Source organism: Penaeus chinensis, chromosome 3 (genome assembly GCF_019202785.1).
Source record: "Penaeus chinensis breed Huanghai No. 1 chromosome 3, ASM1920278v2, whole genome shotgun sequence".
NCBI classification, from domain to species: Eukaryota; Metazoa; Arthropoda; class Malacostraca; order Decapoda; family Penaeidae; genus Penaeus; species Penaeus chinensis.
This window is the reverse complement of record NC_061821.1, coordinates 24,705,058-24,720,841: the sequence shown is the minus strand read 5'-3', so window position 1 is coordinate 24,720,841 and position 15,784 is coordinate 24,705,058. Positions and strand designations below refer to the sequence as shown.

Sequence of the window (15,784 nt, the reverse complement as noted above, 5' to 3'; positions counted from 1 at the left end):
GGCAGAGATAGAGAAACAGAGTGGCTGGGAGGGTGGGAAGGAAGACGGGAGGGAAGGAGAGAGAGAGAGAGAGAGAGAGAGAGGGAGGGAGGGAGGGAGGGAGGGAGAGAGGGAGGGAGGGAGAGAGAGAGAGAGTGAGAGAGAGAGAGAGAGAGAGAGAGAGAGAGAAGGGAGAGAGAGGGAGGAAGGGAGAGAGAGAGAGAGAGAGAGAGAGAGAGAGAGAGAGAGAGAGAGAGAGAGAGAGAGAGAGAGAGAGAGACCTCCAATATTCTCGATAGAACACTGGATAGGTGTACCTAAGGCGGAGATTCAGTCAATTTTTTTTTTTTTTATTATTCCGTATTTAGATTAAGGTATGTGTATGTGCATGTTTTGTGTTAATTATAGTACCCAGACTTTTATACATTCAGACATGCGCAATGCATTTCGGCAGATTATTTCAATATATATCTAATGTGAATATGTACAGATGTGGAAGCACCAAAGAAATATAACTTTGTACATTAAAATTAAAAATTCGAGTTTTTTATATGTTGTTTGTTATAACCCAGATTAAAATTCATAATTTGTGTTTGTGTGTGTGTGTGTGTGTGTGTGTTTGATGTTAATCCATCTCCTGCTTGGTGAAAAAGCGGGTCTATGTGTTATTTAGATATGCTTGTGAAATATGTTTACGAAATATTTACCAAAAACGTATGATGCGAGAGAAGACAAACTATATATCATAGAATTTGATAGAAACGCTGGAGCTCTCACTGAAACATTTCACGGAAAATGAGTTTTACCCAACGCTCTGGTGAAACCAATGTATCCTATTGAAAAAAAAAAAGAAAAAAAAAAAAAAAATATTGACTAAAAGTACACACAAGTTAATTATGGCAATTGTAAAACAAAGAGGAAGGATATACAACGCCTCGATCAAATCTGTGAATGTTTACATTTTGAGTCATAACTTTTTTCTACACATAAAAATACACTAGCATAAACGTATCATGTGTAAGAGTCAACTGTTATATCAAGTATTATTTAAACATATAAATTACCTACGCTTAAATGACAGTTAAAAGGGTTATGCTTAACTGAAATACTGCAATACAAAGTTTGCAAGAGCAGCTATGTTGAGTATCGTCATGCAATGTTTAACACGATAGATGGACGTGTAGATAGATAGACCGAGATGGAGAAAATGGAAAGCTGCGTGCAGGGAGATAAAGCAAGGAGAAGACAGGAGAAGGTAAACAGAGATAAAGAAAATGATAGAAGGATAATAAAAGAAGACTTATAACCTTGGATTATTTGTATAACGATTTTGTAGCATACAAAAAGTATATAAGAAACGCTAAGCGAAAATATCCCCGGGTACTCTCCTTTGTGGCATTTTAAAGCTTTGTAAATAGAAATCACATTCCCCCCCCCCCCCCCCCCCCCCCCCGCTGAAGCCCAGAATTCAGACCTTTCGTATGCAGTGGCTTCCTTTTTATCTATATCTACAAATGTCTGTATATTTTGTTTCTATCTGCATTTGTCAATATTTGTCTTTGTAATTTTCCTATATTTGTCCAGATCGTCAGTCTTTGTTTTCATATACATCTGTACTATCATTTGTCTATATCGAGGATGATACTAATTGAAATGTTGTTAACGGCTGGAAAACTAATGATGATGTTCATAACGGTGATGATGATAGCGTAGCAGCCACGACCCTCAGCTCCGCATACCTCCCAGTCTGGATCACGCCAGGTCTTACAGCCTTGTCCTCGCTCTCTCACCGGCAGGCGCTTCTCTCGACTCACTAGCGAGACTTGACTGGTTGACACCGGACACGCAGGCTTCCCTCGCTCCCGACTCGCTAACACAGCTTCCGACTCCTTAAGCTTCGTGATTCGGAACCTGGTTCATCAACTCATCAACGAATCACATTCCGGAGCACCTCGACCGAGTAGCAGCAACGCAGAACTGCCCAATCCCTTGCCGATTGGGGAGCCTGTCCGTACCCAGCCGTTACAGTGAGCACTCACACCCACTCGATCACTCCATAAAAGAGTTTAATACCAGACATTTAATAGATACCATCCATCTATTAAAATGGCAGTGATGATAGTGATAATAACAGCTAAAATGGTTATTTTGATGATATGAGAATCAGAATAAGAGTTATGATAATGATTTAAACAATAATAATGCTGATAGTAATGATGATAGCAATACAATAATTAAAAGGGTGATGGTAAAAGAGTATAATAATGCTGTTGATGATGATGATAATGATAAGGTTGACAAAGGTTATCAAAATAGTAGTGATTACAACGATAATGATAATGATAATAGTCACAATGGTAATAGTCATGAAAATAATAATAGTAATTACAAAATAATAATGATAATAGTTATAGCAACAATAACAAGATTATTATTATCACCATTATTATTGTTTTTATATTTATTATTACTTTCATCATTATTAATGTTACTATTATCATTAGCACTATCATTTGATTATAACCATTATCATTATCATTACTATTATTATCATTATTGTTATCATTATCATGTTTTTATCATTATTATGTTTTTACTAGCATTATCATTACAAGTACTATTATCATTATTATTACTTTATCATTATCATTAAAAAAATAATAATGATAATAATAATAGTAATAATAATAACAATAATAATGATGATGATAGTATTAATGATAATAATTATTATTATTATCAGTGATTCTATTTTTCATTATCATTACTATTATTATTATTATTATTATCATGATCAATGTTATTATTTTTTATGATTATTACTATTATAACTATTGTTATCATCATCATTACTATCTTTATTATTATTACTCTTACTATAATCATCCTCATTATTACTATTATGCTTATTATGATGATGATGATGATGATGATTGTTACTACCGTTATCATTATTGATATTATTTTTATTATCATCACTATCATCATTATCATTATTATCCTTATTGATTTTATTATTAGTGTTGTTGTTGTTCTTATTATCATTATCATTATTATCATCATCATAATCATCATCATCACCCTCATCATCATTATAATTATCATTATTATCATTATCATTATTGTTATTAATATTACTATTATCATTATCATTATTATCATTAATATTATTATCATCATCATTATTATGATCATAATTATAATTCTATCATAATGAATAATCATTATCATTATCATTATTATTATCATTTTATTATTACTACTATTACTATCATTATTGTCGTTATTATCATTGTCATTATTTTTACTATCATTATTATTATTATTGTTATTATTATTATTATTATTGTTATTATTATTATTATTACTATTATTAATATTAATATTATTGTTATTATTGTTATTATTATTATTATTATTATCATCATCATCATCAATAGTAGTAGTAGTAGTAGTATCATTCTCATTATTATTATCTTTACTATTACAATTTTTATTACTATTACTATCATTATTGTCATCATCATTATAATTATTACCATTATTACCATTACCATTATCACTATTATAATCGTTATTATTACTTTTATCATTGTCATCATCATTAAAATTATTATCATTATTATTATTATCATTGTTGTTATTAATATTGCTATTATCCTTATCATTATAATCATTAATATTATTATTGTCATCATTGTTATTATCATTATAATTCTGTCATAATTATAACTATCATTATCATTATTATTATTATTATTATTATTATTATTATTATCAATATTTTTATTATTATTATTATTATTATTATTATTATTATTATTATCATTATCATCCTTATTATCATTATTATCATTATAATCATTATTATTATTATTATTATTATTATTATTATTATTATCATTATCATTACTGTTGTTATTGATCATGATAATAATAATGCTGCTGCTGCTGATGATAATAATAATGATAATAGTAATAATAATAATAAGAAGAAGAAGATGAAAAATGAAGATGGGGATATTGATAATGATAATGATGATGATTGTGTAAATGAAGATAATAATAAACATGATATTAACTATAGTGATACTAATAATAATCATAAGTGTAATAATTATGATAATGATGATGATTATAACAATAATAATAATAATAATAATAATAATAATAATATTAGTAGTAGTAATATCGATAACAATGCTATCAATAACAATAATAATAGTAATAATATTAATGATGATAATAATGATATTAACAATAATAACAATAATTTATATTAATAATAATAACAAATGATACTAAAACAAGAATAATGATGATGTCAATAATATTGATGATTTTCAAAATAGAAGCAACATAACATCTGCAATGACAGTATGAGTGATCATAACAGCAATGGCAATGACAATATAGCCTCTGGGATTTACAAAACGTAAAATGCATGATCAAAATTGAAAAAAGAAAAATACAACTTATATATTTATTCTCAAATCTTAATGAGAAAAAACACCAGACTCTAAATAAAACATGAATAAAACTATCGCATTTTTAGCCAGTCAAAGAGAACACGAATTCTTACAACAAACAAAAACAAAGAAAAAGAAAGGAAAAAGCAAAAGAATGTATCCCAGAGTTCACGCCCAGCGAGACCGTACAAGAAATCGCCATGACATAGTATCTTGAAAGCCGCAATTATGACTGCAAAGGCTACGTCGCTTGTCCACACCTCGGAGGGACCTTGATTGGGTGAGTATATGCCGGAGGAGGTGAACTATCCTTTGCGTGTATTAAGTTAATGACGCAATTGTTCGCATATCGCAGTTCATTCGGACTAGGACAGTGTTTTTTTTTTTTGTTTTTTTTTCTGATGATGTAAAGGTTAAGCGTTTGTTTCATCCTTATTCTGCTGCCCCCCCCCCCCCCCACCCCCACCCCCACCCCATCCCCATAGACACAGATTCATATATATGTGTGTGTGTGTTGGATAAACAATGTGTGTGTGTGTGTGTGTGTGTGTGTGTGTGTGTGTGTGTGTGTGTGTGTGTGTGTGCCTGTAAATGAATTAGAAAAGACATCAGACAATAATCACCTGTAAATATATCAAAAAGCGCACGCACACACACACACACACACACACATATATATATATATATGTGTGTGTGTGTGTGTGTGTGTGTGTATGTCTTTGTGCGTGTGTGTGCACAAAGATGAAAGAGAACAGTCACAATTTGAAATTAAATTTAGCAAAACGTTTCGAACTCGTCAAAAGCGAGGAGGAACTGCTGATGAGTTCGAAACGTTGCGCTCAGTTTCTTTTTATGCGTTGGTTGTGTTTCCTTTCATATATATACATATACATATATATAAGTATATGTATGTATGTATATATGTATGTATGTATATATGTATATATGTATATATGTATGTATGTATGTATGTATGTATGTATATATGTATGTATGTATATATGTATATATGTATATATGTATGTATGTATGTATGTATGTATGTATGTATATATGTATGTATGTATGTATGTATGTATGTATGTATGTATGTATGTATGTATGTATGTATAACTTTCAATGAAAGGATTTACCTTATATGAAAGCAGACTTAGTTGGCGTAATCTGACTTGAGGCCTTTTAACTTTCACTGACCAATAAAAAATCCCGTGATTGTGCTATTATGCTAGACATCAAAATAATGCCTTTGTGATTTCTTTCAATTTCAGTATGTGCCTTTTTTTATTTTCTTCTTTCTTCTTGTGATTTTTTCGACTGCTTATCATGGATATCGGAGGTCGATCACCAAACCGTTAACATTAGCCAAATGTTGTCGGAATATAAGTTGTTTGTCTTGTCAATCGGAGTCATGTGCGACCATCCTGTCATCTCTGCTGTGATGTTCAGATCAGACCCAAAGTCTGGGCCTTAATAAATGCTATGGGGCTACAACTTAGACATGACCTCACGACCTTGTCCACCACTGCAGGCCCGGCAGACTTTTATTTTCATACATGGGCAAGCACAAGGACCATTGCTATGTGGGTTAGAATTGGTAACCTTTTTAGCTAGGCTGACCCCTCTGGGCTCCCGGTCTATAGAAACCTTATGTTCTGCCTATGGTATTGAATATTTCGAAAGCTCACAAGACCAGATGTTAAATGAATCATACATATTTTTTTTCTATCTACAGTTGGCATATTGCTGTGCCTTGTGAGAAGCTGAAATAAACTATTATGACCATGAAAGACCTGTTTTCAGATGTATATTCAATTAATATAGCAAACTACCGTGTTTACAAATAGGACAATGCACAATGCACTTCGAATAAACAAAGGGTATTAGTGCAGACTACGCGATCAGTATTGAGGGCCAGAACTACACTTGCACAACAAAATGTTATTTTCAGAGTTTCTATCTTTTCTTTCTTTCTTTCTTTCTAACTTGAGTCATGGAACCAAGTGCTTCAATTCGATGAAAAGGAAAATTGCAAATACTCTTTATAACCATTATGAAGATTTTATTCATGATATATGCGTTTTACTGTATACATCCCAGTTATTGTTAATAACTGAAGATGATTTATTTATGAATTTACAGCAGGTCTGTTAACAATTTTCCTCGTTGAATCAGGAGTTATCTCTGCATTGTTTTTGGTTTCGCTTTTAATATTGTTTCACTAGAACATCTGATACACATTGTACACTCTTATGCTATACTATACGTTTTGTAATAATAAATCATAAAGAAATATAGCTATTAGTGCTGCCTATTTACATTCTTTAAGAACTCAGACTTTGATATATCTTTCATTTCTTTTCTACAATAAATTTATGAAATCGTTTGCACTGGTATAGTTTTAATCACTTACAAATCGTGAAATGAGCATCATACAAGCTATTTAAAAAATCATAATTCGTGCATAATTTGTGCATACCTATATATAGGTCTCCATATTGAAACCTCTATTCTACTTCGTAAGAACTGACTCTGTATTGCACTCAATACCCCTTTTACAAGGAAAGGAATTCGCAAGGAGAAGCAAATGGATTTGTTCCAGAAATCACGCCCAGCGCGACCGCACAAGGAATCGCCATGATTAGGTACCTTGGAGCCGCAAATATGATTGCAAAGTCATTTGTCCACAACTTGGATGGACCTTGATTGGGTGAGTATATACCGGCGGAGGTGACCGAGGGCCGTCAGACAGCTCCCTCGTGTCGGGTGGGTCCAGTCCTCTGCTGCGTCGCCATGAACACCCTTGTGAGTGTTGGCTTCAGGGGGCCTTGCAGTGTTTGTGTGACTGGTGTTATGACAGTGCATTTTCTTTAATGCTTATGATATTCTGTTGACAGGGTCTTTTGTGCGCCTTTGCCGCCGTGGTTAGCTGCCGAGCTGGCTATCTTGGCCCATCCGTTGTGTCTCACGCTCCAGCTGCAGCCGTTGCCGTCCATGCTCCGGTTGCGCTAGCGGCCCCCTATGTCTCCGTAGGACATCACGCTCCTGTGCCACTGGCGTCTGCTACGTCCCAGTACCACGCCCAGGACGAGCTCGGACAGTACTCCTTCGGCTACAGCGGCGGCCCCTCCTCCAGGAGCGAGAGCCGCGACGCCTACGGCAACGTGCGAGGCTCTTTCAGCTACGTCGACTCCTACGGGAACGTCCAGTCCCGATCCTACGTCGCCGACGACTTCGGCTTCCGCGTGACTGGCACCGACGGGCTTCGGCACAAGCGCTCCTACGGCACCTACCCCGCCTCCACTGGTCCCCTGGCCACCGTGTCCCAAGTGGCTCCTGTGGTTCACGCTGCTCCTGCCTTTGCTTCTGTTGCCTCCCCTCTCGGGGGCTTCTCCTACGGACATCACGCAGTCCCCTCCTTCGCCAGCTACAGGAGCCACCTGGCCCACCCTTACGTGAACGTGCTTCGTCACAAGCGTTCCTACGGCACCTTCCCAGCCTCCACTGGTCCTCTGAGCACCGTGTCCCACGTGACTCCTGTGGTTCATGCTGCCCCTGCAGTGTCCCCTGTGGTTCATGCTGCTCCTGCTGTGTCCCCTGTGGTCCATGCAGCTCCTGCTGTGTCCCCTGTGGTCCATGCTGCTCATGTCGTGGCCCCTGCCTTTTCCCCACTTACGAGCTTCCCCTATGGACACTACCGAGTTCCATCTGTCACCAGTTACAGGAGCCACCTGGCTAGCCCTCTGCTGACCAGAGTTGTGGACTACTAAGAGAAGGCCAAGTTTCTCTTGCGTGAATGCAAACGCCATTCATTTCAAGTCAAATTTATATATCAATAAACGATGGATTCAACTCAATATGGTGCATTTTATACGCTTTATATAAACTGTATTATACACAGAATAGGGGGAAAAAAAACCTTTGAGAGAGTAGTGTGGATAGGGACTAAACTGGTGATTTTAAGTGTACATTCATAAATGTTGCACATAAAGATTATGAACAGGAAACGTTATACAGAAAAGTTCTTGCATAATGTAGATTTAGTGAAGTACTAAGACAGGAGTGACCAAAAGTATATATACATATATACATGTATATATACTCACAGATATGTGTGTATATTTAGAGAGATTATATACATATGTACACATATATGTATTATATACAGATGTATATGTATGTTTATGTGTGTGTATGTATGTTTGCACATATATATACATATATAGAGAGAGAGAGCTGACTGCCGCGATGGTCCAGTGGTTAAAGCACTGGACTCCCGAGTTCAATTCCCCGTCGCGGCGGTCGTAAAAATGCCTGCACTCTAACCGCTGACTCGAGCCCGAGAAAACGATATATCGCCTCGAGAAGTCAAACGCAGGTGTCGTAGGGGAAGTCACCGCCGTGGCACAAGTGTTAGCGCGCCGAACCGCGGTTGATTAGGAAGGGCATCCAATCAGGCAAGGGTGACACTGCCATATAACCTCTCAATAGTGAATTGAGAGAGGCCTATGTCCTGCAGTGGAATGAATAGCTGTTAAAAAAAAAAAAAAAATATATATATATAGAGAGAGAGAGAGAAAGAGAGAGGGAGGGAGAGACAATAAGAAAACTATTCATATATATGTGTGTGTGTATGCGCGTGTGTGCGTGATCGAGAAGATATAAGTAAAAAGATATCTTCTCTGAACTATCCTTTGCATGCATTAAATTTATGACGCAATTGTTCGCATATCACAGGCAGTTCATTCGGTCTAGGACAGTGTTATTCTTTCAGGTTAATACAAAGAATGAGCGTTGGTTTCATCCACATTATGCGACCCCCCCCCCCCCCCTCACACACACACAATAAGAGACACACAAAATATCTATCCTTATATTTATATGTGTGTGTGCTGCATACACAATATGTGCGTATATGTGTGCTCGTATATGTATATATATACATATATATATATATATATATATATACATATATATATATTATATATATATATATATATATATATATAAGCAAGCACAGTGATGTGTACACAGAAATGAAAATAAACAGCCACGACATGAAAAGAAATTGAGCACAGCGTTTCGAACTCGTCAAAAGTTCCTCCTCAAGCGAAGCATATATCAGAAATGGATCCATTTCAGTCATTTGCTTCGTCTGAAGAGGAACTTGACGATTTCGAAACGCTGTGCTCAATTTCTTTTCGTGTCGTGGCTGTTTCTTTTCAAACACACACACACACACACACACAGAGGCACACACACACATATACATCACCTTAAATAAAAAATATTGAGCGAATATGAAAGTAGACTTAGATGGTATGGTCTGAATTGAGGAATTCTAACTTTCCCTGGCCAATAGAAATAGCTTGATTCCAGAAATCAATGTATATTGCTTTAAAACAATGCCTTTGTGATTTCTATTGAAGAGTTTCAGTATGTGTTTTTATTCTTCTTGAGAAGTTTTTTTTGCGAGATAATGAAGTGATTTTTCAACTGCTTATCACTGATATCGGAAGACGATCACACTGCGGTTTCAAATAGGATTTCATAATGTACTTCAGTCCTGCTCAGTCTATTTCATATTCGGTTTAAGTTATAGACGGTTTCTAAATCCCTGTTTGTAGCAGGTATCCAAAAGTGTTTTCCAGGTCAAACAAGTCTAAGAGGAAAACTGAATACCATTTGGTGTACAAAATACACAACACTCCGATATATATATTCTCTATATATATTGTTTAAACATCTGTCATTACTATAGGTAATTATTCAATACCCAAACCAACCATATAGAAATTCTAGGCTTATACTGGAAGATGGACTAAGTTAGATACCTCATGTTCTGCCTATGGTATTGAATATTTCGAAAACTCCTGTTTACAAGACCAGATGTTGAATGAATCATATTTTTTTTTTTTTCTATCCACAGCTGTCATATTACTGTGCCTTGTAAGAAGTGGAAATAAACTCCTTAAATTCAATCACTGCAAAATCAAAGAAACACATATTAACAATTAATCATAGCCATTGTTATGACCATAAAAGTCCAGTTTTCATATGTATATCCTATTAATATAGCAAACTACCGTGTTTACAAATAGGACAATGCACCTCCAATAAACAAAGGGTTTTAGTGCAGACTACGCGATCAGGATTGAGGTTTAGAGTTTCTATTTCTTTTTTTTCTTTCTTTCTTTCTAACTTTAGTCATGGAAGCACATGTTTCAGTTCGATGAAAAGGAAAATTGCAAATACTCTTTATAAGAATTATAAAGATTTTATTCATGATATATGCGTTTGACTGTACACGTCTCAGTTGTTGTAAATAACTGAAGGTGATTTATTTATGAATTTACAGCAGGTCTGTTAACAATTTTCCTCGTTGAATCAGGACTTATCAGTGTAATGTTTTTGTTTTTGTTTTCAAGGACATTTCACTAGAACATTTGATACACATTGCACACTCTAATGCTACACTATACTTTTAGTCATAATGAATCATAAAGAAATATAACTATTGGTGCTGCCTATTTGCATTCTTTAAGAACTCAGACTTGCATATACCTTTCACTTCTTTTCTACAAATAACTTTATGAAATCGTTTGCACTGGTATCGTTTTAATCACTTACAAATCGTGAAATGAGCATCACACAAGTTATTTAATAAAAAAACATAATTCGTGCATAATTTGTGCATACCTATATAAAGGTCTCCATATTGAAACCTCTATTCTACTTGGCAAGAACTGACTCTGTATTGCACTCAATACGCCTTTTACAAGGAAAGGAATTCGCAAGGAGAAGCAAATGGATTTGTTCCAGAAATCACGCCCAGCGCGACCGCACAAGGAATCGCCATGATTAGGTACCTTGGAGCCGCAAATATGATTGCAAAGTCATTTGTCCACAACTTGGATGGACCTTGATTGGGTGAGTATATACCGGCGGAGGTGACCGAGGGCCGTCAGACAGCTCCCTCGTGTCGGGTGGGTCCAGTCCTCTGCTGCGTCGCCATGAACACCCTTGTGAGTGTTGGCTTCAGGGGCCCTTGCAGTGTTTGTGTGACTGGTGTTATGGCAGTGCATTTTCTTTAATGCTTATGATATTCTGTTTACAGGGTCTTTTGTGCGCCTTTGCCGCCGTGGTCAGCTGCCGAGCTGGCTATCTTGGCCCATCCGTTGTGTCTCACGCTCCAGCTGCAGCCGTTGCCGTTCACGCTCCGGTTTCGTTAGCGGCCCCCTATGTCTCCGTAGGACATCACGCTCCCGTGGCGCTGGCGTCTGCTGCGTCCCAGTACCACGCCCAGGACGAGCTCGGACAGTACTCCTTCGGCTACAGCGGCGGCCCCTCCTCCAGGAGCGAGAGCCGCGACGCCTACGGCAACGTGCGAGGCTCCTTCAGCTACGTCGACTCCTACGGGAACGTCCAGTCCCGATCCTACGTCGCCGACGACTTCGGCTTCCGCGTGACTGGCACCGACGGGCTTCGGCACAAGCGCTCCTACGGCACCTACCCCGCCTCCACTGGTCCCCTGGCCACCGTGTCCCACGTGGCTCCTGTGGTTCACGCTGCTCCTGCCTTTGCTTCTGTTGCCTCCCCTCTCGGGGGCTTCTCCTACGGACATCACGCAGTCCCCTTCTTCGCCAGCTACAGGAGCCACCTGGCCCACCCTTACGTGAACGTGCTTCGTCACAAGCGTTCCTACGGCACCTTCCCAGCCTCCACTGGTCCTCTGAGCACCGTGTCCCACGTGACTCCTGTGGTTCATGCTGTCCCTGCAGTGTCCCCTGTGGTCCATGCTGCTCATGCTGTGTCCCCTGTGGTTCATGCTGCTCATGCTGTGTCCCCTGTGGTTCATGCTGCTCATGCCGTGGCCCCTGCCTTTTCCCCACTTACGAGCTTCCCCTATGGACACTACAGAGTTCCATCCGTCACCAGCTACAGGAGCCACTTGGCTCACCCTCTGCTGACTAGAGCTGTGGACTACTAAGCTTGTGCTTACATTCCTAATGGCTGTAAGAAAGCGCTGCCTTTTATCAAGTAAAAACAAATTTTGAAGTAATGAAATATGCGTACTCCCTCATGCTCCTCTTCCATCTTCGCCTCTTCCTGCCTAGATCTCTTCTCATGATCTTGTATATATCTGTCTTTATCTGTCTCCTTGCCATTTCGTGGGTGAATTAATTGTGTCTGAAAATAAATACAGGTTTTGTTACCTCTGTGATGTTTTTTTAAAGTAACCTACTGCATATAGTAGTGGGTCTTCTTTGCCTGCGTCCCTCTCCCTCCATTGATATATATATGTGTGTGTGTGTGTATATGTGTGTGTGTGTATATATATATATACACATAGCTATGTATGTATGTATGTATATATATATATATTTGTATATATACGTGTGTATATATATATATATATATATATATATATATATATATATATATATATATATATATCTGTGTGTATGTAAGTATATATTTATATATAAATAGGTACATTTACATATATTTATATATGCATTATGTGCACATATGTTTGTATATAAATACATGTATGCGTTTGTATATTAGTATATATATATATATATATATATATATATATATATATGTGAGTGTATGTGAATACATTCAGCTACCTCTTTCCGTTTATCTGTCTGTCTTCCTCTCTCTCTCTCTCTCTCTCTCTCTCTCTCTCTCTCTCTCTCTCTCTCTCTCTCTCTCTCTCTCTCTCTCTCTCTCTCTCTCGATCTATGTATATCTCTTTTTATGTGTGTATATAATATAATATATATATTTATTTATATATATACTATATATATACTATATATACATATATATATGGAGAGAGAGAGATAGATAGTGAAATAGATATATGTATACATATACGCATGTGTGTATATATATGTATATATATATGTGTGTGTGTGTGTGTGTGTGTGTGTGTGTGTGTGTGTGTGTGTGTGTGTGTACATATATGCACACACACACACACACATATATATATGTGTGTGTGTGTGTGTGTGTGTGTGTGTGTGTGTGTGTGTGTGTGTATGTGTGTGTGTGTATTCATGTATGTTTGTAAACATAAATGCTCACACATCGAATCTCTACATCCCTTCCCTCATTCACAGAGCTTCCACAACATCCCTTACGTTCCAAAAATAGCCATCCATAATTACCTCCTCCTTCACCCTATTACCCCCCCCCCCCTCTTTCCTCCACACCCCTCCCCTTCCCCCACCCCCTTTCTAAACACGCAAAGCAAATGACGTAAAACAATTACTCTCGGAAAAGCTATCAAGTATTCGTGTCTGCTGTCAAGGTCGCCTTCATTGCGGATATGAGTCACCGCGTCTAATAAAAGACGTTCTGCTGATTGTCGTGTGAAAGGGTTTAAGATCACGGAAAGGCGATCGAGGCGTTTATAATGACTTTTGTTCAGAGTTGCTTATAGCGCGTTGGGAAAAGTTTTAGCAGGTAGGTTGGTGTTTATTGTTTTTTTTATGTTCTAGTTAGTCGATGAAGTAAATGTTATTATGGGTGTTGTTGTTGTTATTGGCATTGTTACTATCATTATCACTGCTGTTGTAGATAATGATAGTAGTAATAATGATAATAGCAATATTTATAAAGATTATCATTATTGTTATTATCACTGTTAGCATTGTGATTTTCACTTCAATTATCTTCGTTAACATTATTATTATTATTTTAGTTGTTACAGCTATTATTATAATTATTAATATTATTATTATTATTATTATTGTTGTTGTTGTTGTTGTTGTTATTGTTATTTTCATTATCATCATTATTGTTAATATAGTAAAAATGATGGTGATGATAATAATAAAGATAATGATAACAATAACGGTAATGTTAATATCATCATTATCGTTATTTTCATTTCTGTTATTGATATAATTACTATCATTATCATCATTTTAACTAGAGTTTTTCAGTTGTTTTTTTATTTTTTCAAACTGCGTTGGAGAAAGTTGTGGGTTGTGGGTAGGTTGATGTTTATAACCTCTTGAGTTAAAGGTATTAAAAAAAGAGATACTCTAATGGAAAGAGCGACATGAGATCCTTCATTACGTTTTGACTTGTGGGTAATATGTATTTCATTTATATAAAAAAAATAAAGTATCATGAATACATGATAGTTTAGTTAACGTTCTTCAATAATAGATCACGTGAATATACATTTTGTGTTCTTACCGACGTAAATTAGGCTTATTCTGGATTGTTTTGTATAATTTGAATTTATGTCTTGATGAGTATTACCGTGCTGTTTCTATAGGACTTCAGAATTAAATTTTATGGCAAATTATATGGCATAATATCTTCAAATGTGTATGATTTACTAATATATCTATCAAAAGCAATCCATGGTAGTAGAAAACAATAATAAAAGAGAAAGAAAGGGGAAACTTGTGTATTTACAATTTTCACTCTCACTTAGGTTTAATCAAGCCGTCAACATCTGGCCGCCTCTTTTAGTATGGGATTCCGTGACAAATATGTCCTTGGCCTTGTCTATAGCATTTTTTTCCCTTGCGTGCGTGAATGAGATTGTGTCCTTGAAAACACGCCTTTACTTGTACGTGATTTCGTTGGATTTACTTCCATCCGGGTCTTTTTGATGGCGCTTTAAGATCCCGTTTATTTAATCTGCTGTCGAAGGCTTTGATCTTCTGTTTGCGATTGAATATTATCGTCATCATGCAGTAATTTGTGGCTGAAAAGATTATAACGTCATGCACTTATTTTCTCCGGTAATGAGTCGAGGCGGCGCAGGAGCTCTACGGCGGGGGTTCTGCGGGCACGAGACGCCTCCTGCTGGGGAGGACAAGGGTGAGGTAGCCGGCAAGAGGAAAAATCCTTCGGGAGGCAGAAGGACCTGTCGCTTGCTCCATTAATCTATATCGGGAGCCTCGGCGGCGGCGATGGCTGCCTCGTTGTAGGCTTTGAGGAAAGCTGCCTTGGCCGCAGCGACCTCCGGGGTGTCCCTGACGGGCTGGGGCGTCGGCAGGGGCTCGTAGACGGGGGCGGCAGCTCCGCCCGCGGGGACCTCCGGCGCCCGCGGGAGGTTCGTTCCCGTGACGCGGAAGCCGAGCTCGTCGGCGACGTAGTGCTGCGTCTGCGTGCGGCCCTCGTCGTCCACATACGAGTAGGACCCGCGCACGGAGCCGTCGGCGCCGCGGGTCTCCGAGCGGGACAGGTCTCCGCCCGTGAAGCCGAAGGCGTACTGACCGTACTGGTCCACCGCTTGGTACTGGGACTCGATGGGCTGGTACTGGTGCTGGACTGGTTGGTACTGGGGTAGAGCCTCTTGGTAT

At 37.6% G+C, this 15,784-nt stretch overlaps 3 protein-coding genes across 3 annotated transcripts in view; 2 read left to right on the top strand and 1 right to left on the bottom strand.

Moving 5' to 3' along the window:
- The first annotated feature begins 7,238 nt into the window (after window positions 1–7,238).
- LOC125040973 (cuticle protein-like) lies at window positions 7,239–8,302 on the top strand. The gene is made up of 2 exons (XM_047635785.1): window positions 7,239–7,250; window positions 7,343–8,302. Exons 1-2 carry the CDS (start codon window positions 7,239–7,241, stop codon window positions 8,213–8,215), a joined length of 885 nt encoding a protein of 294 aa, XP_047491741.1. The 3' UTR covers window positions 8,216–8,302.
- Window positions 8,303–11,438: 3,136 nt separating this feature from the next.
- LOC125045209 lies at window positions 11,439–12,662 on the top strand. The gene is made up of 2 exons (XM_047642354.1): window positions 11,439–11,470; window positions 11,563–12,662. The coding sequence occupies exons 1-2, from the start codon at window positions 11,459–11,461 to the stop codon at window positions 12,433–12,435; spliced, it is 885 nt and encodes a 294-aa protein (XP_047498310.1). The 5' UTR covers window positions 11,439–11,458; the 3' UTR covers window positions 12,436–12,662.
- A 2,203-nt stretch (window positions 12,663–14,865) lies between these two features.
- The window catches only part of LOC125040963 (DNA-directed RNA polymerase II subunit RPB1-like), a 4,825-nt gene continuing 3,906 nt past the window's right edge, over window positions 14,866–15,784 (bottom strand). Inside the window, exon 2 of the mRNA XM_047635774.1 lies at window positions 14,866–15,784. This exon is cut by the window's right edge and continues 359 nt beyond it. Coding sequence (XP_047491730.1) covers window positions 15,361–15,784 — 424 coding nt within the window. The 3' untranslated portion in view covers window positions 14,866–15,360.